General features: G+C 44.7%; 1 protein-coding gene across 1 annotated transcript; it reads right to left on the minus strand.

Moving 5' to 3' along the window:
- Nucleotides 1–1,544: 1,544 nt before the first annotated feature.
- On the minus strand, nt 1,545–25,951 carry PSMF1 (proteasome inhibitor subunit 1; the record flags this gene model as incomplete). Its single annotated transcript, XM_084248051.1, has 7 exons — nt 1,545–1,971; nt 2,469–2,627; nt 4,006–4,059; nt 15,358–15,543; nt 18,066–18,148; nt 19,571–19,723; nt 25,823–25,951. 7 exons carry the CDS (start codon nt 25,949–25,951, stop codon nt 1,920–1,922), a joined length of 816 nt encoding a protein of 271 aa, XP_084104177.1. The 3' UTR covers nt 1,545–1,919.
- Between the last annotated feature and the right edge of the window lie 309 nt (nt 25,952–26,260).

The raw sequence follows: 26,260 nt of genomic DNA on the forward strand, positions 1-26,260 counted from the left end.
GTATATGACCATCCTTTTGACCTTTGCTACTAGAAAATTCAAGTAGCAAATTTATTGTTTCAATCTTGTCTTCTCCTTGAATCAGGGGCCTACCTTCCCTGCTTATCTGATGTTCTCTGTTCTAATGTTGTTTTTAATGATTTTATAATAAAGGATGCTTTTATGAGCAAGTTGCCCCAAGTTCTTCGGGTAGAAGTTATGATCCAACTTCAAAACAAGACCATTCCACCCATTTGCCAGCCTTTGGAAAAGAAGACTATTACCAGAAATGACATTTGTAGCTGTCTCTGTCCTCTGGGTCTTTCTCCAGAGCAGAGATGTTCTAAAGGCTTCAGGGTGTAATTTTCTACTGAGACGGGTTTGCTAGAAACGCCCAGCGAGCCCGCTCATGCTAGCTTCCCCATGCAGGCCCATCTCCACCTTGGACTGACCCCGGGCCTATGCGCCGGTTTAGCTTATGCTATCCTACTCCTGGGCAGAACAGACAGGCTCCAGCATATTAGCTGACACCTTCTGGTAGCCTCCCTCTATAGAAGAATGTCCTAATTTAGGGGAAGGAACCCAGGGGGTTTGGAAGTGAAAGGAACCGCGCATGGCTGAAACGTTGTGTCTCGAAAGTGACTAGTGTCTTGATCTCTTGCCTGAGCCTGGAGCTCTATGGTGCTCTTTCCACTCCAGCACAGGAGTTCATCACTGACCACCTCTGTCAGGCTTCGGGCTGAAAATGATCCGGAGAACACCAAATGTCAGGTGGGCCTGGATGGAGGACATGGCTTCCAGAGGCTGGGGCTCCTCCAGGGGTGAAATTACTTCCTGGGTCGTTTCTTGTTTCACTAGCTCCTCCATCCACCCAGCCACTGGTTTGCAGAGACTGGGCTTCCTGCTCTTCCCAAAGTTCAGTACACACTCAAATGGAGCCCATGCTCCTGTGCTCTTCTGGACCCCAAGGAGGATAAGCAGAGTTACAAACAAGGCAAGTATCACACAAAGCCTTGAACCTTCACTCTTTCCCTTTGCCCAGAGTTCCTAGATGTTGCCACAGGCAGAGCAGACATCCAAATAATTGTTTTAGAGCAGGAAAAGCACCTTAGATTTCATAGGGGAGCAACAAAAGTCCTGGGAGGGAAAAGGACTTGCATAGGGTCATTTAGAAAGTTGGCAGCAAAATATGTGATTAGCTTTCAAGTCTGCTCTGTTACTCCTCTGTTTCCCTGGCCATCGCCCAGGCAGAGATGGGCCCATGGATTGGCTCGGACAGACCTGGACGGTCTCGCCCTTCTCAGATGATGCAGTCTTTCTGCAATGCGCCTGCCCTTGTTAAGTCATCTTAGTGAAACTATGGGGTTTTCAGTTACTCATATTCATCCAGAATGGGGCCCATCTTAGTGATGTCAAAAGCAACAGCAATCTATGAAGAAGTAATTTTTGAAGGGTGCCTGAAAAGCAAGAATGGGCCCAGGGTAGGAAAAGTCATTTAGCCCCACAAAGATTCGAATCAAAGGCCTCCAAACTGGAAGGAACTGTGCAGTAAAGAAAAGTGGGAGACGGCAACATGATTTCTGTATTGACATTTGGTTCTTAATAATAACATCCAAAATGCGTTCTGTTCTTATAGCGCTGCAAATGGGACTGCTTTGGGTTGAGGGTATATGTTGCCGCAGTCTCCTCTGGGAAGCAGGGAAGAGCTGGTAATGAAAGACACACACTGATTTCTCTGTGGGACCTAGGTGCAGGCAGGTGGGGAGCTGCAGGAGGTGCCTTGGCTCTGGTTGGTGGTGGGGAGCCAACCCCAGCCCGCCTGCAAACACATGGGCAGAGTCCCTTGCCCCCAGCCAGCAAGAACACAGTGGCTGTTAGGGTCAGCAGTGGCAGCTCCAGAAGAGTGGAGGGTAGGTTGGGATGTTACATTCTTGAGGCCTTCAGAGATACATGTCATCGTAGCCCGGCGGGGGGAGGTGGTCTGGGTTAGGTCTGGAATGCAAAGAGGGGCAGGTGAGTTGGAGAATGGAGGGGCCACAGGCACACAGGACCTTGAGCTGAGGGAGCCTGTCTCCAGAACATGGTCACTCATGGAGTGTTAAGAGCAGATGTCCAAGAGCCAGACAGCCCGGGTTTGACTCTTGACTCTCCCACCTTGGTAAGTATTAATTTTTCAGGGCTTTGATCTCTGCCATCTATAAAATGTGGAGTGTCATATCTGCCCACGAGTGCCGGTGTAGAGTCAGTGAGTTCCTGAAACATACTAAACTCTCTAAGTGTGAGTAGTGCTACCTTTTCTGAGTCCTCCCTGAAGAGCTGGGAGAAGGGAGGCACTCAGGGATAGGGAGCTTGTGGGAGACTCTGTGCTCCTGGAAGCAGGGCGTGGAGCTAGTGGCAACTGTGTCTGCAGTCAGATGCCTTTGTTTCTGCCATGCAGAGCTGAGCTGCTGTCAGGCCCAATGACTCAGCACACCTACGTGAATACCTACCCAGATGGACTGGTTCCAATGGGCCCAAAAGGGTCGAAACGTGCTCCTGGGGGCACAGCGCCTGGAGGAAGCCTGTTTGGGAGGCCCGAGGATGGGTCAATAAGTGCTCTTGGGAAGCCAGATCTCAGGGGATCCACAACCATGCCACCTCTCCGACAGCTGAGGGAAGAAGGAAACATGGGTAAGCAGGCGTGGCAAGAGCAGCTGCAGGAGGTGAGAATGGCTTGGTGACATCTATGCTGTGGAGAGCCACTTGAGTGCCAGTGGGGAGTGGGCAACGGCTAGAACACAAAGAATAATCCTTTCCTGGCACCTATGGCTTTACTTTCATCCATCTATCTATCTATCTATCTATCTATCTATCTATCTATCTATCTATCTATCTATCTATCCATCCATCCATCCATTTATTTATTTATAAAGGTTTATTTATTTATACAAGCACTGGGTACAGTCAGAAGCACGGGAGGGTGAGAGAATTCACCAGAGCCAGAGCGGGGAGCAGAGCAGGCAGAAGGACCTGCTGAGGGGAGCAGCGGGTGGCAGGAGAGGTCTGTGCGCCATGTGGGACCCTCCTCCGGTGGCCGGGGAGCAGCCGGGGATCAAAACGGCACTGCAGAGGCTGCGGGCAGCTTCGCAACCCAGCGCTCAACCGCTGCGCCACCAGGGAGGCCCTTTACTTTCATCTTTTAAGGCTCCCTAAGTCCATAAAATTGAGACCCCCGCCATGTCTTACACCCAAGGTGGGGGGCACTAATCAAGAAGAGGTGCCCTAAACTGCCAAGGTCAATGCAGAGTTCTGCAGGGCACGACTTTGGGTCTCTGAGGCTAGCTCTTCTGCATTTTCCTTACAGGTTTTCATGGCAATCTGTAACTGCCCATGGGTTGCCCAAATCAGGTTGCCAGCAGCATTTGTCCCTCAGAGTTCCAAGGACCAGACCTCGTGGCTCAAACCAAGATGAGTTATCTGATATTCCCCAAACGCTGAGGTCACTGCTCACGTCTAATTGCAGACTTCTGTGACTTTTCCATCTAAAATGAGATGTTCAACTCAGGGATCACTTTGCAGCAGAGTTTAAATCTATTCTGAAACACTTAGAGGAGACTGTGCATAGCCAAAGCTGTAATAACTTTGTTGGATATTCCCTGAGCAGGTGAGGTAATCTGAATGTCCCTGAACTGCCCTAAGGTCTGTAGCCCACCATGTGCTCTTCGGCATGCACCTGATACACCCTTCCCTCGGGGTATTCTTCCATCCAAAGAGCGCTACTGCCCTGCCTCAGAGCAAGTGGGGTCAGGAAATGACAGAGCAGCACCTGGCTGGGCTGGTTCAGTCCCCCCGGCTATGCTCAGAGCCCTCCTACACTGCTCTGGGCATGCAGAGCAGAACAAGTGGCAAAGATTTCTCAGCCGCTCAGCAACCGCCTCCTTCACCCCAAAGGAAGAATGACGAAGAGTTCTAAAATTAGAAGATGAGCTGAGACTAAAAAGCCAGGAGAGCAAGTTATGTTGCCGCCAACTCCTCAGCAGTACTCACCCAAAGGGGTCTAGGTCTTCTCCCCCGACAGCAAATGGGCCCAGGGGATCACACCTGAAACAAACAAGGGACAATTACCACAAATCCCAGAACAGCCTGGTGCCTGGACCCCAGGAGCCCAAACCCGGTGTGTGGGTTCACCAATGCACTCCCAAGCTCAGCGGAAAGGGGAAATCCTTGCGTGAGACCCTGGCGCAGGGGGGGATTCCCAAGTGGTGCTTGGCACAGAGGAGCACTGAGGCGGGCATGTGCAAAGAGATTTGTGTTCCCACGCCTAATGATACAGAAAGATAAAATAATACAGAAATAAAAATATTAAAAGTGCTGTCAAATTTTATTTTATTCACACTTTTCTTAAGTTCCTATACTTTGTATAAAGAACCAAAAATGTCTGAATCAGAAAAATATTCTTAAAGCAAAGTGCTAAGATGTAAGAGCGTCCAGGGGTGGAATGAGAGAGGTGTGCACATGGAGAACAGAGCTTCTCAAGCTTCTATGACCCCTCAAGAAATTTTAATACCTCAGATAGTGTATGTATCTGCACGATAGTTTACTGGAGGGGAGAGGGCACAAACCATTGTAATCACTAAGATTTTTTTCATTACCCTTCTAGCCCAAGAACCAAATTTTGCCCTCATGGAGCATAGCTAGGGCATAAATGAGTACACGATCTCTGATAAACAATTCTAGGCATCTAACACACACACACACCCGCCATATATATGTATATATGTATATACATACACACATACACCTTTCAAAATTCTTAAGTATCTTTACATTCTTTGATCTATTTATTTTAGGTCTAGGTGTCCATCTTGGAGAAGGAATACAAAATTCAAATTAAGATATCATTAAGGACTTCAATCAAGAGAAGTAGAATTGAATTAAACATACCAGTTAGGGACATGATGGTATATCCCTAATGCAGCCATGGAGACAACGTTCTATTATTTATTTATTTATTTTAAGATTTATTTATTTATGCATACAAGAACTGGGGTGCAGGCCAGAGGTGTAAGAGGATTCACCAGAGACAGAGTGGGGAGCAGAACAGGCAGATGTACTGAAATACACTGCTGAGGGGAGCAGTGGATGAGACAGGAGAGATCTTCTGCGCCATGTGGGTATCTCCCTAGCCACCAGGGATTGAACTCGTGCTGCAGAGGCTGCAGACAGCCTCACAGTACTGTGCTTAACCCCTTGCGCCACCAGGGAGGCCCTCCAAGAATATTTTTAAATAATATTGAGATGCTTATGTTCTAGTGTTAATTGGGGGGTAAGGGGAAGTCAACCATAACAATGCATATGTGTGGGTGTGCCTGTATACACAGAACTAAAAAGAAGCATACTGAAATATAAACAGTGACAGTTACTCCTGGGTAGTATTTTCTTTATGTTTTCCTGTTTTTCTATAAAGGATACGGATATAATAAAACAAAAATAATTTAGTACTTGAAAACCTGTGCTTAAGAATCTGCTTGGAGCTCTGGCAAGCAATGCAAACCTGACAGTTCTGGGGCATGGCAGGTTCCTGCCAGACCTCAGGAAAACCTCAGCAGTAATGTAAGTTTATAGATAAGAAACCATTAATTAAAGACTGGGAAAAAATCCAAAAGTAGGTGCTTCTCCATTCAGTCCTACCTATGGGCTAGAGAAGATATTTTGATTTAGGTAGATGTGACTAGGTTTAGCTTAGGGAAGGTGTTGCGACAGGCACTGTGTTGCCACTTTGCAGTGGGAACGCGATGAGGGACACAGCAGTGGTGAAGCAGGTTTACAAGACAAGACTCTGCTACTTGAGCAGAAGTTCTTGTGCCACTTATTGAAAACACACAGGCTAGTAACAGCTGATCAAGCGACAATGGTATGAGGAGTAGTTTGGAGGGTGGGACATTTTGATCATCATCAAGAGACATATGTGTCAGCAAAGTATATGATGTAATCACAGGCAGTTATCCTGAGACCACCATGGAGATAGTCACATAACCACATCAACGGTGGCCTAGGTGTCCCCAGGCCTGCCTGGTGATACAGGCTATATATTCTGTAGATAGACCAGGAACGCAGACAGCAAATAGGTCACAGTTGCCCATGAGTGGCCAGCTAGTAGCCACCTCTTAGGAACCCACAGGAAGGTTAGACTAGGCTCGGGAAGGAATTTTTCCTGATCTAGGTTACTGTTCCCAAGTAGTGATGCCTGGAGCCGGTAGCCAAAATTTCTGGTGGTTTCCAACATTCTACCAAACTAGGTGGTGCCGGAGGGCAGTGAGATCTTACCTGTTTCCATGAACTGTGCCCACACAGAACAGCAAATGGAAGGGGCTTATAGTGGTTATAAAAATGCCTGGGAAAACAGTGCCTTCATGGACTACGAAATATGCATTCACCTCCGCTTTTCTCTTGAGTCACAGAATGTTAGAATGTCAGTTTTGTTTTCAAAGTCTTTCAGTGCTACCCAGAGATTAGCCTGAGATCTGGTAGTGAGGTTATCCTATAATTATGTTCTTAATGTCTTTGATATGCTATTTAGTTTTACTATTGAAAGGAAGGTTCTTTTCCCTCAGTTTTAGATGTTTGTGAACTGCCACAAAGCTGGGGTGCAAAAAAATGGAGGACAAGAAGGAGAGGCACAGGAGATTTTTTCTCCACTCCCTCTGAGCATTAGCAGACCAACTTCCCACTTCTTCAGCCAGAACTAGAGGACACTGAAGTGTCCCCTATCCATGCCAATGGCTACTTCCTAATTTTGAGTTTCCTTAAGTTCTAAGTGGAGGACACTGGACAGAACAACGACGAATTCACTGTTAGTCTGCTAGTACTTCAAACTTTTATCACCTTCACCCAGACTACCAGCTGGATTTCTCAGTCCTCAAAGAGCTACTTCATGCATTCTGTATAGTTGCAGTGGGAAAGACAGGAGGGGCTGTGCTGACTTCAGAACCAGAACCTTCCAAACCCAAGTTCTTAATTACAGAACACCAATGTGACTGCCAGCAACAACACAGCTGCTAGTCTGCAGCCACAAGTGGACATAATACTCTCAATCTGCACAAGAGGCTTCAGCCAGACTGCCCACTGTGGTTCATAGGGCAGGCAGCTGCCACGACCTGAAGGTTTCCAGAACCTAAACCTGGATTGGCACCCACAACACTGTGTGACACACCGAGGCCAGTGCTGCTCAAGCTTTAATGGGCACATGAATCAGTGGAGAGCTGGCTAAAATGCAGGTTCTAATTCAGAGGGTTGAGAGTGGAGCCTGAAATTCTGCATTTTTCACAAGCCCCCAGGTAATGTGACTTTGCAGGTCAGCTGGAACAACAAATGGCTAGGTTGCTTCCCAGCCAGGGTACAAGTTCAGCTGGGAAACACTGGTGATCTGGGATTATTTACTTTGCTCTACTCAGTGCAGAAATTTAAAGCTGGGAAAGCAGAGACGCTGACAACTGGCCAAGAGTGTGTGTACATATACATCAGCATAGCGCCAGTTACAGTTCTCTGAGCAAGCAGAAAACGAAACCTTCCCTTTTCACCACCCTGAGGATATCCTATTAGTTCAAAGGTGACCCGGAGACTGAGGATGGTTGTGAAACACTGCATTCAGGGTAACGAGCATGTCATTCATCATCTAACTCTAACATGATTATTTCTGCTGTTCTAGTCTTTCATAGGCAAGTTCTTATATGATATTATTATAAATCATTTTAGATGTCATTATTTTCCTTCATTATGTCCTGTATTTCCCAAGTTGTCTTTACTATTACTATTTTTAATGGCTAAATAATATTTACTCAAGTAAAGCAAGTTTAAAAAATTTACTTAGAGCTCTCCTGCTCACCTGTGATTATGCAGGTACAGGTATATATATCCCTTTCTCCTTTCCTAATAAGCTTGTCCTTTTAAAATGTAAACATATGGGCCTCCCTGGTGGCGCAGCAGTTGAGCGCTGGGTTGCAAAGCTGCCCGCAGCTTCTGCAGCGCCAGTTCGATCCCCAACTGCTCCCCGGCCACCGGAGGAGGGTCCCACATGGCGCGCAGACCTCTCCTGCCACCCGCTGCTCCCCTCAGCAGTGTACTTCGGTCCTTCTGCCTGCTCTGCTCCTGGCTCTGGCTCTGGTGAATTCCCTCACCCTCCCGTGCTTCTGACTGTACCCAGTGCTTATTTAAATAAATATATAAATAATCTTAAAAAAAAAAATGCAGACAAAAAAAAATAAAATGTAAACATAAAAAAATTAAAAATTTACTTAATCTTCTACCGAAGGTATTGGTATTGTTTCTGGTATGTGTAACTATAAATAAGGCTATAATTAACAACTTTCCCATGTTTTTCTCTGTTAGAAATTCCTATCGGCCTCTGTACTACCAACACATGATAGAGGTACTGGGAACCCACAACTTGTTTCTTTGGCCAACAGACAGAAAAGGCTGGTGCTCAGGAGACTCAGCCACGCATGCCTTAAGTGAGATGTGGGTGTCCTTCAAGCCGGTGAGACTCAGATAAGATTTCAGACTAAGCTGATGCAGTAATGAGACTGTTGGGAACCCTGGGGGAGGGAGACATATTTTGCATTTGGTAGTCCAGAGAGTAGACGCTGGTAAGTGAAATTTCTACAAATGGGCCCCCATAAGATTCCACAACCCCTAATCCCCATAATCCTTGAATATAATGAAAAATCAATCCTGTGATTGTTTTTTTTTTTTTCATATGGCACAGTTGACCTCAAAAAGGGGAGATTATCTGAGTGGGCAGCTAATCATAACAGTCCTTAAAAAGCAGAGGACTTTCTCAGACTGGTGGCAGAACAGACGGTAGAAGCATGAGAAGGACTTCACCCCCCACTGGTGGCTTTGAAGATAAAGAAGCCCATGCGGGAAGAAATGCAGGTCTAAGGAGCTGAGAGAGAGGTCCTCAGCCAACAGTTCTCTCAAAGAAAAGTAATTTTGAACTAGCCATTTTCTCACAGAAAACCACTTTAACTTGTAAGAATGACTGATGGACAAACCATGGTTATTCAGATTTGGCTTCATAGTAGACATTTTCTCAAAATAATGTGAGACTGTTATTTGAAGGAAAACAACTGAGAGTGTATGTTGCCAATAATAAAATTCAAGTTTTCAAGTGAAAATTAGCAATTTGGAAATTTCTATTCATCGCTAATTTGATGGCTTCCCAGTACTGATGCTGTTGAGACCATAATACTAATGAATGTTTTTTTTTGATACTGTGTAATAAAATGTCAATGTCTAGCAGATCTGCCTCTCTCAGTGAACCAATATTTTCCAAATGACAAATACATGCTCATCTAACATTATGCATGGGTAAAAGATCCATCAAAGGACATGAAAGACCTGGGGATTTAATGTAATAATGTACATAAAATTAACTGATATGGATTCAGATTCCACACTGCAACTAACCCTTAAAGAAACTATCACTTGCCACATTTTGGTGTAAGGCAAAGAATATCCACACTTATGGAAAAGGCTATTAAGCTACTCTTTTTTTCTAAGAATCTGTGTAAGGCTTTAACAAAAACATCATTGCCTGGAGATAAATACAGAAACAGAGAGGAGAATCTAGTTGTCTCCTAAGCCAGTTATTTAGATCTGCAACCATAAGTCATTCCTCTCACTGAATTTTATTGTTTGAGAAAATACAGTAATTTTCATAAAAATTAGTTATTTATATAATTAATATAAATGGATTTATTATCGTTATTTTCAAATGAAGAAATACATATTTTAAAAATTCCAGTTGTAATTTCCAATATTCAGTATCGATAGACATAACAAAACAGGAGGTCTTCGGGGTTCTTAATAACTGAGAGTACAAGAGGGTTCTAAGATCAAAAATGCTGCCACTACAAGCCTCGAAAATATTACTCAGAGAAGTAAAAGAAAAAAATATATATACAGATGAGTTCACAATTGTACTATTCAAAATGAAAAACTGAACATGCTTGAAATACCACAAGGAGGTTAGGCAAAAAACAGCCTATCAACAAAGTATCAGATACTAAAAAAATAGGCTTATCACTTTATGAAAGTTTAAAAGGATGCAGAAACCAAAATACTGGAAATACTAAAAAGACATGCTTTGAAAATGAATTTGGAATGTCTTAACTAAGCGTTTCATAGCTCAGGATTTATTTTTAGTGATGATGGTTAAGCATAGGGAAAACTGGTTTTTCAAAACTGGGATCAGGATTTGGAGCACAGTCTGGCTGTGGACAGCTGGAGCAAAGGGAAATGAGTTAGAACTTCTAATGAAAACAAAAAAAGTTAGGCTTAGATTAAGAAAAAAATTCCCTTAATTTTGGGTTGTTTTCAGTAATTCTCTCCTACAGTTCTCAGGATTAAGACAGATCTATGTTATATCCCCAATCCTCTAGCACAATGGAATGTCTTCTCCATCTCTACTCCTCATCAAGGGACACCCAGCATGAAATCAGCAGACCTTGGACATATGTCACCACACATTTAGGGAAGTTAGTGTCTCTATGCACTGGGTTAGACACCCCCACACTGGTTTGCATTTGGAGGTTTCCAGCTGTGGGGTAGGCAAGATGGGGTGTAGAAGGCAAGAGGTGTCCTCCAGGGAAGGGGCGGAGGCTGCTATTTCCTACTCTGAGCACAAGCCAAGGCTGTTCAGTGACCAGGTAATTGCACCCTGCCGCAGTCAGCTGGCCCAGCTGGTGTGCTCTTTCCCTTCTTCCTGTCCTAAGGCCCCACCCCCAAATCAAGCATTTCAAGGAGAAACAAAAAGGTAAAAAGTGCGAGTGCCTGGTTGCTCAGCAACATGGGGGTGTGTGTGTGCACGCGCGCGCTGTCATAATGAATTGGTGTCATTAGTCATCTGTGCGGAGGAAGGGGACTCGCAAGGAGTGTGCTGGAGGAGGAGGCAGGTGACTGCAGTGGGAAGACCTGATAGGTTTTCAACTCACTAGTGGCTGACAAAAAAGCCTCCTAAACACTCTGCCTCCTCTCTATCTCATTCAATTCCAAGTCCTAGTCCTAGGAGGCAGGTCTGCTTGAGAAAAACCTCATGGGGAGGGAGGGGAAAAGATTTTTCTCCATAATCAGGGTACACTCACTAAACTGAACCTGCACATAAGTTGACTATTACATGAACTAGAACTGAAAGGTGCAGTGAGGAAATAATAAGCTTCTGAGCCAGATTCACAAAGCAGTAAATCCCAGGCTTCACCCTTTCAGCACCCTCTGATACCCTCCCAGTATGCCAGTATACTTAAGCTGGGGACTTAAGCTACCTCCCTCATCCACTGTTGCCTACCCCTGTGGAGTGGGGATGCCACTGATCATCTTGGAGGGTTGTCTGGAAGATGAACAACCACAAATGAAAGCACTTGGTTCAGCAATCAAAATGTGGATGGTGGAGAAGTGGCAGTTGCTCCCACACTCAGTATGTGCTCCCACACTCAGAAACAACGATCATAAAGGTCCTGGACCTAAGCAGAACTGCCTAACATACCCTCTGGGTAATACTCTCACACCTAAGTGGCCCTGCTGTATGACTGACCAACATCTCAGTTCTTGCTAACTGAAATAAACATGAAGATTTTTGCTTTTTCAACAAAAGGAAAAAAGTGAAAAGAGCATTCAGTTGCAGTTTTGTAGCGAGCTGTCAGAGCCAACAAGCACCCTTTATATAAATAGCCTTCCCCCCATAGGAACTACTTTATACAGTTCGGTTGTGTTTTCCTGCACTCCTGCTTTTTCTTGTTTTTTCTTTTACTAGTTTTATGTGTTATTTAGGATGATTTGGTAGGTTACATTTTGGGTCTGGGAATACTCAAAATTTTTTCCATGTAAATTAATGAAATTGCTTCTTTGCTTTCTGTCATTTAGGTTTATGAAAGGTTTTATAGGAATGTTCTACTTCTGGATAATGATGGAAAACTGTATTGTTTCCCCACTGAAATGTCTTGCACCCTTGTTGAAATCAACTGCCCTAGAATGTATGGTTTTTTCCTGACTCTCAATTTTATTCCCTTGTTTTAGATGTTTATCCTTATGCAGTAATACCCCTAATGTTACCTAATACCTGGTCCACATTCAAATTTCCCCGATTTGTCAAATTAGCTGAATTTGTCGAATTAGTGATTTTCAGTATTAGTTTGCATCAAGATCTAAAGCCCAATATTGTATTTAGTGGATTTGGCTCAATTTTTAAGTCTTCCTCCTTTCATTTTTCTTTCCAATGCCACTCATTTACTTGAAGGAAAAAACAAGGTTACTTTACCACATAAATTTTTTTTATTTTCCAGTTCTGCCTAGACACATGTATTCTCACATAGCTGTTTAACTTGTTCTTCTATCCTTCATGCTTCTTTTAAACTGGGAGTTAGAGCTAGATTCACTTACTAGTCATATTAGTCATAGAAGAAGACAAGTCCTGGCAGTCCAACTTTTAGTACTAAGATTGATCTATGGGTTCAGGTGTTGTCAGCTGACACATTCATTACAGAGTTCCCCATCAATAATTTTAGCACCATCAAAAGATTGTAGTTATCTACATTATGTTGGTGCAAGTTGCAATGTGGCAGTTTTCTAATTCTTCCAGTTATTCCAAAGCTAGGATTTTTCGTCTGCACAATTATTGACTCCAGCTCTGATTCCCAGTTAGGACTGCGCAACCTCCACATGCCATCATGGAAACCCTAAGGCTTCTTTATTGTCACAGTGGTTGGCGGGTCCTCATGGCATTTACAGGCAGAGACCAGAGATGCTGCATGTTCCACAGCTGATGGTAGAATGGCCTCCATCCCACACTTTAAAGTCTTTTTAGATTCACCGAGGTGTAAAATCTACATAAGTCATTTGTCTTTAAGACCATTTTATATATGAACACAAAGTATACTTTTTTTTTTTAAAGATTTATTTTTATTTATACAAGAGCTGGGGTACAGGCCAGTGCCATAGGAGGATGAGAGGATTCACCAGATACAGAGCAGGTAGCAGAACAGGCAGACGGACCGAAAGCACTGCTGAGGGGAGCAGCGGGTGCGACGGGAGAGGTCTGCCTCGCCACGTGGGATTCTCCCTGGCCGGCCGGGAATTGAACTGGCGCCATGGAGGCTGCGGACAGCTTCATAGCGCTGTGCTCAACCCGCTGCGCTACCAGGAAGGCCCCAAAGTATACTTTTATACTATTTTAATACAAACAAATTTCTCCAGGAATGTTAACTATGATATAATTCTAGAAGTACTGCCCATCTACTAATATTTTTGCCATTCTTCCAAGAACTGTTGACCATTTCAGAAAAGTCACATTAGTAACAGCAATACAGTCTGTGGAATCTGAGCTGTTGATACACAGCATCTGCACGTGCCAGCTTTTGTTATCGATGAATTCAAGGTAATTCAGGACAGCGGTCCTGGCAATGCTGTCCTGTGTAATGATGCTCAGGTTGCTGCATGGTGACGCACACAGTACCTTACTGTCAATCACTCTCTTTATATTTCTATTACAGTTAGGACTTGACACCAAATCCTGTTGAATTTATGCGTTTGGTGAGTTAGATTATCTATATGAATTTCACTGCAAGAGAATAAAGGAGATTTCACAAAATATTTGTTTCTGAAATGTGCAGCAAGTCTGAGGGAGCTAGGAATTACTCTTTGTAAGGTTAACACATTGATTGCTATCCAGGGCTTATGCTTGCCACCAAATTCTGGTCACAACACAGGCAGAGCACTATGCTGGGAGTGAGAACACCCACCCAGGTCCCAGGTTTTACCTCTTATTAGTGGCCAGTGACCTTAGGCAGGTCATCTTACCGCTGTTCTGGTCTGGAAATTAAGAAGGTTAGGTCAGACAAGCTGTTTCCAACCTTTCAACCTTTTTTTTTTTAAAAGATTTATTTATTTATTTATACAAGCGCTAGGTTACAGTCAGAAGCAGGGAGAGTGAGAGAATTCACCAGAGCCAGAAACGGAACAGACAGAGTGACGAAATACACTGCTGAAGGGAGCTGCGGGAGGCAGGAGAGGTCTGCGAGCCATGTGGCACCATCCCCGGTGGCCGGGGATAGAACCGGCGCTGCAGAGGCTGTGGGCAGCTTCGCAGCCCAGCGTTCAACCGCTGCGCCACCAGGGGAGGCCCTTTCAACCATTTTTTATTAGTCTCATTCTTCCCACAGGACTGCCCCCAAAAATTGCCAATTAGGGCCTCCCTGGTGGCGCAAGGGGTTAAGCACCGCACTATGAAGCAATTTGCAGCCTCTACAGCACGAGTTCAATCCCTGGCCAGCCAGAGAGCAACCCCCATGGCGAAGCAGACCTCTCCTGTCTCGCCCGCTGCTCCCCTCAGCAGTGGATTTCAGTCAGTCTGCCTGTTCTGTTCCCCACTCTGTCTCTGGTAAATCCAATCACCCCCTGCATCTCTGGCCTGTACCCCAGCTCTTGTATGCATAAATAAATAAATCTTAAAAAAAATTGCCAATTATTACTTGTAATAATTACTAAAAAGAAAACAAAATACCCAACTAAAGGATTATAGTTGCAAAACAATAAAACAGCAGCAATCAACACTGAGTGCTTACTATGGCCCCAAGCGAACCAAACCTCACCTTTACTAACACACTCTGGTGTCCCAACTAGGAAATGCCATCTCAGAGACTCTGATTAGTCCTTATCTCTTCCCTCAGAGCAGAATTTTCCAGTTTTAAATGCTGCCATCCTTATCTGCAAAGATCTTAGGCATGACTTGCTCATACCCTTTGCTGTTTTGGTAAAGTTCTGAAGCTGTCAAAGTCAGGGACTACAATGAAATGAAACAGGCAAGACTCTGGGACTACATAACCTCTGGGAAAGTACTTCTGCACTTCTGCATTTTCCCTGAAAGTCTGGTCAGGGACCCTGCACAGCCGTAGAGTTTAGGAACTGACTGGAGTAACACTAATATCAATAAAAGAAAGGAAGTCTCTAAATATGCAGAAATCAAGCAACAGAATTTCAGATAATCCATGGATCATAGAGGAAGTTTTGGAAAAAATACAAAACACTGAATAAAAATTAAAAAACAACAAACTGAAATATGTGGATTACTGGAAACAAGCCCCAGAGGCAATGACTCCTGGGCAGACTGAAGGGCTCTGTGTGGTCTCTGGAAAGAGGCAGGCAACCTTATAATGCTGCATAGCATTATCTGTACAAGAACTCAGTGCTTCACTTACGTCTCCATTTTCTACATATATCCACATACCAAGACCCTGACCATTCTGTGAAAGACATATGGGGACCAGAAAGAGGGTCAAGGGGCAGGATGCTAATGGCTGGAGTCCTCCTGCACAAGTATGGGCTGCCCATTGGGGGCTTTGTACTCACCAGGGAGGTTGTCGGCTGGTGTGTGGGTGCCGTGGGGGAATCCGGAGTGGGTCCACCTCTCTGGCAGTAGCAGGGGGAAACTCCCGCTGGGGACTGCTTACACTAGCCTTGTCCCAGTGCTCATGGATAGGTGTGATGATTCCAGACACGATACGAGACCTCAGTTCCTCACTGTTCTTATAGGTCCTGTAGGAAGCAGATGAGGTGTCAACTTCTTGCACCTGGTTGGCAACCCTGTATATTTTATTTTGACGGTGGCGGCGGCAGTAATGGCGGCGGCGACCCTGGTAACTCTTGGCATTGCGCCTGGATCGTTTGCCAGGGTGGGAACGGCCCGTCCGGCGGACCTGGATGAGGGGGGCAACAGCCCGGCACTGTCTCCGAGATTTGGGCCTAAGCTTCTTAGGCATCTGAGTTGCCCCTCCTCATTTACCACCCCATTAGAAAGAGGTGAGGGTGGAGGGGCACAGGGCCTGGACTGGCTACTCCTCTGCACCTACCCTACCCCACCCTTCCCTCAATCTCATTGTGTGTCATCACATGTGTCATGGGAGGCAAAGGGTCCATGGGAAGACAAACCACGTTCTTAATCCAGGTAGGCTGGGCTCTGGGGTCTCAGAGGTCCTCGGAAAGTTAGTCTAGACCTCTCTTCTCTGCTTGTGAGAACAATGTGAGGTAACAGAATAAGCAGGACTCCAGAGTTCTTCAAATTCTGGTGTTTTAAGATAAGCCATACATTGGGTCAAAAAGTAAAGCTCACAAAAGTAAAAGAACTGAAGTCATACAGAATATGTTCTCTGACCACGTGGAGTAACGCTAATATCAAAAAAAGAAAGGAAGTCTCTAAATATGCAGAAATTAAGCAACAGAATTTCAGATAATCCATGGATCATAGAGGAAGTTTTGGAAAAAATACAAAACATTGACTAAAATTTAAAAAACAACACATTGAAATATGTGGGGTACAGCTAAAGCAGTGTTAAGAGGACACACTGTTACACTAAATAATTATAATGAAAAAGATAATCAAAAGTATAACCTCAAGAACTTAGAAAAAAAGAGCAAATTAAACCCAAAGCAAGCAGAAGAAGTAATAAAGAACAGACATCAATCAGACAAACAGGAAAACAATAAAGCTAACTAAAGTTCTAGAAAATGAACAAAACTGATAAACTCTTAGCAAGGTTGTCAAACATAAAGAAAAGAAGTCTCCAGTTATCAGGAATGAAGTGGGACATTACATCAGATAGATAGCATCTGAACGGTAAGAGAATACTTAGAAATAACTTAATTCAACAACTCGGAACACCAACAAAATAGTAACAACTTAGTCAAAATGAAATAGATAATCTGAATAGTTCTATTAAAGTAGTCAAATTCAGTTATGCAACCTCCAAAAAAGAAATCTCTAGGTCTGGATGATTTCAGTGGCAAATTTGAACATTTAAGTAAGAATTAACACCAGATTAGAGTCACCTCCAGAAGGAAACATTTCCCAATTCATTTTAGAAGGCCAGTATTACCCTGATATCAAAACTAGACAAAGAGAGTACAAAAAGAAAATCAGTATTTCCCATGAACTTAAGCAAAAAAAAAAAAAAATTTTTTTTTTTAGAGATTTATTTATTTATTTATAAAAGCACTGGTTATAGTCAGAAGCATGGGAGGGTGAGAGAATTCACCAGAGCCAGAGCGGGGAACAGAACAGGCAGACTGACGAAATACACTGCTGAGGGGAGCAGTGGGCTCAGCAGGAGAGGTCTGTTGCGCCATGTGGGACCCTCCCGGTGGCTGGGATAGAACCCGCGCTGCAGAGGCTGCAGGCAGTTTCGCAGCCCAACGCTCAACCACTGTGCCATCAGGGGAGGCCCAAAAAATTCTTAATAAACTATTAAATTGAACAACAAACAATATAAAACATACACTAAAAGAATTGTATATCATAGATTTATTATAGATCTGTAAGGCTGATTCAATACTCACAAATCCTGACCATACTAATAAGAAAAACCATGATCACATCCAACTGATGCAGAAAAAAGCACTGGAGAAAATCTAAGATGATAAAACCATTCATGACAAAAACTCTCAGCAATCCTAGAATCGAGGGGAACTTCAACTTGGCAAAGAACATTTACCAGATTCTAAATATCCTTCCCTTCTTTCCTAAGAGATGTCAAGCAAGGATTTTATCCATGATCTTATCTATATCTTAAAAAGGCTGGTATAATGTCTGTGTGGGAAATCAAGCAGAGTATGGTGAGCAGAAGAGGAAGTCAGGATATATCCACATAGAGAGGCTGTGTGGAAGCGGGACAGAGACACAGAGAGATAGTAGAGACATGATGAAAGTAGGTGGTTTGGAAGCCTGAGAGGATTGGACTAGGTTCAAAATGGTAATTGCTGACTAGATGGATTTAAACATAAAAGGATTTCTAGGCAGTTCTGGTGGCTATGAATTTATAGTAAGTATGATTTATATCAGATAACTTTATTACAATCATGGGGGGAAAAACATTAAGTACCTTTTGAATGCAATACTCTGACTATATACATTCTCGGCATGATAACGAGAACCGAGAGGAGATTATGCCCAGGAGTTAAAGATCCTTTGTAAACCTTCCTCTGGACCCCTCCATCCCATCCTTATATCTGGCCATTGGTTTTCTCTTCTTTTTCCCCGGGGAAAAGCCATCATTTAGAAGTACCTGTGGAAGTCAGCCAGGTGTTCTGAATCAATATAATCATCCAAGTTCAGGGTCAAGTCTGACACTTGCTGTGAGCCATATTCCTAGAAAAATTGAAAAAGAAAATGAGAGACAGGCTATTTCTGGGCTAATGATTATGTGGTAGGGTGGGAGTGGGAGGAGAAGAGAAACTAATGTCCAACCTAAAGAAATATTTGATATATGCACAAAGACACATAAGGGCTGTTTGTAACATATGAAATACCTGTCTAATGCGTGGAGGCTTCTCTGAGTTAGGAATATAGCCTTTCCCAGGCAGACCCCAGAAAACCTGCTTTCCAGGCGTTTTTCACAGCTTGGGCACAAGCCTGGAATCCAAGTGCCAGAGGGACTCACAACTGTCACGCAGAGAGCAGGCCCGCAAAGGGCAGGACCTCGCTGAGAGCAGTAATGGAGGTAGCAGGGGCAACAACGTCAATATATCATGATTAGGGGCAACAAGGCCGCTGTCCCGGCCAATATTTGATGCCTCGGGGTAGTAACAGCAGTACTGGATTCCATGGCATGGTTTGGGGTGCTGTCCTGGAAGCCCCAGTCTTGACCTGTTTTTCTGGTTCTTTTCAACAATTCTATGAGCTATCCCAGTTCGTTGGGTTTATCATTAACCTGAGGGGATTTTGTTGTTTATGACTCTGAACCCTGTCTGACACAAGATGTAAATGTTTATCAAAAGAAAAAGGTATAAACAAATTATGGCATTATGGGCTATTACACAGCAGTTAAAGTGAGTATGTAGAGCTATAAGCATTCCCATACAAAGACCCCCAAAACATACTGGGTGAAAAAAAGCAAGGCGCAGGACAATACAGGCTGCACAATGCTTTTAAATGAACATATAGAGACAGTCAGGACAAACTAGTGCTTACAGACCAGGTGAAATACAAACATTACCAAAGCAGAAATAAGTACATAATTACAAACTGTGGCAAGTACCCGGCAGGAAAATGATGGTGTAGAGAGGCATAATTTAGATTTTTCCGGCAGGTGAGAACTTTTTGAGTACGTGAAAAATGAGAGGAAGTGAGCCAGACAAAAGGAACAGTGGAGGATGTGAGGATGTGAATGCACACGAGGCAGTCACCGTGGAGGAAGGCGCGCCCCAGCGCAGGAAACAAAGCACACAGGTTCCAAGGCAGCACAGAGCTAGACTTACTTGAAGAACTGAAATCAGCCCCTTGAGGCAACAATAAGCTTTTTGTGCCATGTTGTCACTGAATGGATTGCCCCTAATTTACTTACCATTCTCCTGTGAGGGCAAATGCACCTTTTAAATACCAGTGGGGAACATTTTTGAGTACAAAGCTTTTCTATATTTAGGATTCTTGTCTCATGATAAAGTTCCAGAAGTAGGATCACTGGGTAAGGGTCTCCCATTTAGGCCCCTGGCTTCATACTGTTAACTGGGTTTCAAAAAGTCATCCTCCATGTCCACTCGCACCAACAACCCCTCTGTGTTCCAGACTCACCAGCACGTTGATGATCATGCTATTCTCCACAGTGACGGCCTTCACGAGGAGTTTTCTGGACCCATCCTTAGACTCATAGCGGAGGGCATACAGGTCTTTATTGCTGTTCCAATTGGCAGGCAGAAGTTCTGATTTCTTATCATTAGGCCCCGGCTGAAAAGACACCAGATTGAGAAGATCATTAGCAACAGAACAAAGACCTATAAAAAACCTCATAGTGAATAATCTAATCCCACTCCCTCATTTCATAGGTGAGGGTGTGGAGGTCAGGAGAAGTAAAAGGTACAAGGCCATGCAGCAAGTTAGTGGTTGGGGTTCTACCTCTGACACAACGCTCTATCTAGTGCTCCTCCCTCAGCCCTGACTGCCTTTATGACACAGCACTGGAACCTGTGAAGAATCTGCAGCCTTTAATAATCACCTCTTTCCTGTCACCTTGGCAAGAATAAGGCCAATCATTTCAAGGAATTCTGTGAAATTCTAGGGCAGTTCTGCTCAGGATCAGTAGTGTGCTGACTACAAGCACAGACTCTAATATACCCCCTTCCTGACTACTGTAGTGGATTAACAGTAATTATGAATAATCTTCATACACACATAAAAATGCAGTATTTGTACTAGGTACAAAAGAATTATAAAATGTGTCTACCACCAGTTTAAGAAAGAGAACATCAGCAATAGGGCTAAAGCTTTGAGTAGTTTACCCTCAAGGAATCTCCCTCCTCCCTTCAAGGGTAACCAGTACTCTGTATTTAAAAATTTCTTTACTTCCTTATAGTTGTATTACTATACAAACAACCCTAAAAATATATTATCTTAAATGCTTTTTAATTTTATAATAATGGCATCATTTTACTGCTTGCCTATTTCATTTGATACTGCTTTTTGAGATTTATCTATATCAGTGTATGTCAGTTAGTCATAGGTGATTCACTATATAATATCCACTGCTACAGTTCACAGCTGCATAGTGTTCCACTGTAGGAATATGCTGCAAGTAACACACATGCTGGTTTACGGGTATCTGGATTGGTTCCAATTCATGTGTTTTGCTATTAGAAACAATGCTGCTATAAACATTCCAATACACATTTAGCACACGTGGATGAATTTATATACTATCTGGGGAAAGGGCTTTTAATTTATAAGATAAAGTCAAACTATTTTCCAAAGAGGTACTGATTTATGCTTCCATCAGCAGTGTGTGAACATTCTTCTTGTTCCCTGCGGTCAGCAACATTGCTGTGTCCAACATTTGAATTTTGCCAATTGTGTGAGTATACATTACTATGAGTTGTGATGTTCTCCTTTCTTTTCTTTTAAATAATCCTAAGACGTTTACACATTAAATTTGAGAAACAGTTCTCAAACTATTTCTATAGTGAAATTTTCAGCAGGAGAAAGATCTTAAGCCAAGGTCCACAAAAGAAAAAAGTGCAGTTTTTGAAACTATTCACAATTTAAAGCTGTTTAACAATAGACACTACAGCCACAGGCTAGGATATGTGCCACAGCTTCAAATGAAAAAGAATGAATAGCGCATAAAAGGAATACTTGGAAAACGAACAATAAAAAATGGGAAGCCACTTGGAAAATGGGGAAAAGATATGAAGAAGCAAAAGAGTAGCTAACATTTCATACAGGGTTACTAGCAATCCGAGAAGCACAGGTTGAAGTAATGAGTTACCAGGTATCCTATCCATTTTTCTAGTGGCAGGTGTTTGTGTGGCGGGGGATGGGGACCTTTGGGCACTTCTGGTGGCCAGTCACAACCACCCAACTCTCTGGAGGGCAATCTGGCAGAAACTAGTGCAATTAGGTGAGGTGATACCCCATGACCTAAACCTTCACTCCTGCAAGAATCCCTGGCACAGAGATATAAGGAAATGACAAGGAACTTCACTGTAACTAGCCGGACACTGAAGTGGAGAGAAAATACAAAATATGCCCCTGGTGGAATACCATGCAGCAGTTAGAAGGAACAAACTAGATCTAATTGTAGCACTAAATTTAAAAGTAAAAAATATGACAAAAGTTAAGAAGAGTGAGTCTTATAGTTTGGTACATTTATGTGAAATTTAAAAAGCAAACCCCCCCACACACAAAAAAATCTATATTTTTGTGGATATACATTTATACAGCTAAGTACAGATTAACTGTACTGGGAAGCTCTGTATTCATAAGAATACAGCAGGATAGAGTGCCACTAAAGGTGAAGAATAGCAGCAGAAGACAGAGGACAAGTAAAACAGACTTTACACACACCATGGACAATAGGAGGCCATGATGGAGAACTGCAGGCCTCTTCTCTTTCATCACCCCTGGGGCTCAGGACTCCAGTGCCGGGAGCCATCCCAAATGAAAATCAAGTGCTTACAACACACAACTGGCATATCTTAAAGCCTGTCTGGATGACAAAGGAATCCACAGGCCTGAAGCAGAGAAACAAGAGTGACAAAAACAAAAGTGAAACTAAAAAAACAAATCAAAGAGAAATGGTTCTCTCACCCACAACATATGTCCTGTGACATGTTTAGTGTTTGGATTTAAGGTTCACTTTGGAAGCCAATATGACAATACGATTTTTTTGTTTTTGTTCTGTCAGGGACCTTTGAGTTTATATGTATATTCTCCGTGTAGATCATTCAACCCACCAGAATTTTTTCTTGGAATACAGATAATTTGGTCATTACCCCAAAACCTCTGGCTCCCAGAGCAAGAGAGAATCCCGGGACCAGGTGAAGGCAATGCCTCTCGCTGAGTGGAACAACACACCCCAGTCCAAGGGTTGCCTTGATACGGGGAATACTGGCGGGATGGAGAAGGGCTGGCCGTGACGATAGCAGGCCAGACATGGCATTCAACTGCCCTCTGGGCCCCGACACCAGCTATCAGGCTTCCCAGAAAGCTATGACTGGAAAACAGCCAAAAAGCATGATTGTGTACTTTAACTCCCTCTGCTAAGAAACCTAAGGGCTCAGAAGGGCCGAGGACCACTCAAGGTCACAGTGAGGTGCAGAGCTTAGTGTTCAGAGCTCCTGGTTGCCAGAGCTATGGCTAAAGATTTGTGCCAGGCAGGTCCAGCAGAATGGCCCTAAGAAGTCAAGAGAGTTGTCCCCTGAGGCAAAACCCTAGGGCTGGAAGGATGCTTGAATGGCCACTCACTTCATCCCAGTGCCTCTGTGCTGAAGTACACCCAAAGAAACTCAAATAGCTCACCCTGGGTATTTCCCCCCTTTCATTCATAATCATTAGAGTCCCACAACAGAAACCACAATTCTCTAACTGAAGTGTATAGTCATCTCCATTCCCTTGTCCCCTTAAACCACTTGTCCGAGCTGTAAAGTTCTTAAGAGGAGTGCTGCTGACTTGAAGACAGAAATTCAATTTCAAATGTTGGATTTTTACTGAAACCAAAGGCTTCATTGCTCTTCCAATCAAATGTCACACACAATTCCCCTGTGCCAGAGGAGACAAAACCAAGAAGGCACGTAGAAAATTTAGTTTTCTATTTGTTAACATATTAAATGACCAAGTAAGCACTTTTGGGACGGACCAAGTAAACACTTTTAGGACGTTCTTGTTTTTCTTATCACCCTCAAAAGAGTGGGGAGCAGGTGGCTGGAGAGGAAATACATACATCCTCTGAGGTTTTTTTTTTTTAAGATTTATTTATTTATGCATACAAGAGCTGGAGTACAGGCCAGAGATGCGGGGGTGTGTGTGTGTGTGTGTGTGTGTGTGTGAGAGAGGATCCACCAGAGACAGAGTGGGGAACAGAACAGGCAGACTGATCTAAGTACACTGCTGAGAGGAGCAGCAGGTGAGACAGGAGAGGTCTGCCTTGCCATATCCTCTAAGTTTGACAAACACTTCTGTTCTCATCTGAGTCTGTGAGCCTCAGACTAGACGATTGACTCTTAGGAAAGCTGCCTTTCCAAAAGGCCTCGAGCCAAAGAAAGGAGACTCGGCAGAAGTGAGAGGAGGACAAGAGCAACCTGAGCCCCAGAGGCACTTAAGGAGAAAAGGCAGCGAGAAGCAAAAATAAACCACACTCTAGTGTGCAATACAAACCCCAGCTGCTCTGCAGAGGGCATGCATGATTTAGCACTGGGGTGGACAGCCAGGGAATGCCTTCCAACCCCTCTCCCCCATTCTTCCTGGCCTCCCCTAATGTGAGTAGAGCCAGCATTTTTTCCTGGCCTGCAAGAACCAACACATGGCACCATGGGCCGAGTGACTTAGATGGACCTCTGGGAATCAGTGAAGGATCTCTGATTTATTTTTTAAAGCCAGTATTAAAATGAGATGGTATTCTTTCTGCACATTTCACCTGAAAATTTGGGGGCCCAGAGTATAAGGCAAGGGGATGAGATTAGCTAGGAGGCCCCAGGTGACAATTGGTATCTGTGGGATGGGGAGAAGAAGTCAAGCAGGTCCTCTGTTCTGGGGTTGGGGCGGGGGAGGTTCTAATTCTGCATCAGAGTACAAGCAGCTGGCTGGGAATAGTGAGGCACATGAGCTGCAAAGAGCAGGGTAGACGTGTTAGATCTGAAGGACAGGGCAAGTGAGGGGGAACCTGAGGATCCATGGGGAGTCTTACTCCTCCCTCCAATCTCACTGTCCCCTGCACCACCCTACACCACAGATCCCTAGGAGAACTTCCTTAAAAAGTTGCAATGACTGGGGAAACTGAAAGAGCTGTTAGATTGAGGCAAGTGAAGAGAGTAAAGGTTTCTGCTGGGGAGACAATGCACTGAAAGGGAAAGCCTGGCACTTGTGAGTGAGGGCTCCATCTACCTGGTCCCAAAGTCTGAAATGTTTAAAGGCAAGGTAAGTGGAAAGAAGTTTAGGGTGAACAGAAAGGCCGAAGACAGGTGTGTTTGCGAGGAAGATATGTTTCTAGGTGTGTGTGAAAAAGGCAAATCCTTCTTTTGTACTCTCATCTCCAGTGCCAGAGTCTACATGAAGGATGACATGTGTGAGCTTCAAGGAGGGAGTGGGGGATGCTAAGTGTGTATTTGGGTTCCCAGTGAGGTATTTGAAGTCTGAGGGAAAAAAAGAGCCAGAAATCCATGGCAATTCTTGGTGGTGGGGGTAAAGCGTGAGGGCATGTGGTGGTCTTGGTCCTCAGTTCTAAGGGACAGAGGAATGGGGGCACCTGGGAGAGGGGTTACCTGGCACTAAGAGCTTAGAATGTATGAACTATGTCCGAGGAGGAATCCCTAAAACTGTGTCAGAAAAGGCAAATGAAGACTATATATCTGAGAAGCAAAAAGCATTAGGGACTTGGAGGACTGAAGTAGCTATAAATGAGAGGAACGTTACAATCTCACTGTAAGCTACAAAGGGTGAGGTGCCCTGCTCCTCAGAACTGCTCTAGGTTCTATGAGCAAGGATAGTGAGGGGCAGGCTTGGAGTCCTGAGTGTGCAAGAGTGTGCATGTGAAGACAGTAGTTAGGAAATGAAAGGGTACTAAGGGGGCCAGGTCCAAGTCTCCCAGGAGGCAGATGTGTATGTGAGAGGCGCAGGGAAGGGAAAGGAAGACAGGAGAATGCAAATTAGTGGGTGAACTGGGTCCAGTAATCCCGGGGCTCTGAAGAGATGACAACCAATGTCCAGCTGTAAGGGGCAGAGCCTGAGAATGGAAGAGCAGGAGGGGCTGGTCCTGCCGGGAAGAAAACCGTACCGGATCCTAATACTCAAGATGAATGTTTACGTGTGTGAGAGAGGAGGTGGTTTCCAGAGCCTGCGCTGGGCATGACAGCAGCGTGTGGACTGCAGTGGGCCTTTCGGTAAGGCAAGTGTGTGTGAGCTCTATGGGAGTGAAGAAAAGGCCCTGGGTTGCGGCTGAGTAGGTCAAAACTGACCCGTAAAGTGTGCCTGGATCCAGATATCTGGCAGTATTGAGTACAATCCACCCCTCCACCCCCCAAATGTATGGGATGGAACTCAGTGGAATTCAGGTAAGTAAGGAGTACTCCGGGGAGTTACAACCCGGTGTCGGTGCCAGAACCACAGAATTCTGGCCTTTAAATCCTCCAGACTACGCCGAAGGGAGGAGTTTCTGTCCACGCAGGACAGGGCTTGCCAGCGGCGTGGATGAAGGGCGCTGGGATCGCAGGGTCCTCCTTGACCCGCAGGCTATACCAATGGTGTCACGAACCCCCAAGTCTGACTTCTGGTCCCCCGGGTTTGCGCAGAAGACACCTTCTCCCTCCACCCCGGCCTCAGGCCGGCTCCGTGGCGTACCTGGTCGCCGGCGCCCAAGCCGTAGTAGCCGTGCGTCACCACCTCCCAGTGCAGGAAGCAGACGAGCGCGTCCTGCGCGCAGGTGATGCCGGGCGCCGCCGACGCGAACAGTACCTCCAGGCCCGCCATGCGCGCTCACGGCTTCTGCTGGGGGAAGGAAAATGGGAGACGAGGGCGGTGAGCCTCCTCGGCCCTCGAAGTCCAGCTGACACTGCGGCTCGGCTTATCCAAGCTGCGTCTCCACCTGCGGCCAAAATGGAGATACCGAGGGGGCGGGGCGGGGCGCGGCTTCCGGAAGTAGGCGAAGCCCCGGAGCACTTCCGCGAGTGCGCCCGGCTGGAAACTCGGAGCAACGTTAAAAGGTTCCGTCAGGTCGCGCGCGGTTGGATCCGGGCCTCTGGGAGCGTGGGCTTCATGGAGGGACGCCCCGTCGGCCAG

The sequence above is a fragment of the Talpa europaea genome, assembly GCF_964194135.1.
Source record: "Talpa europaea genome assembly, chromosome: 11".
Classification (NCBI taxonomy): domain Eukaryota; kingdom Metazoa; phylum Chordata; class Mammalia; order Eulipotyphla; family Talpidae; genus Talpa; species Talpa europaea.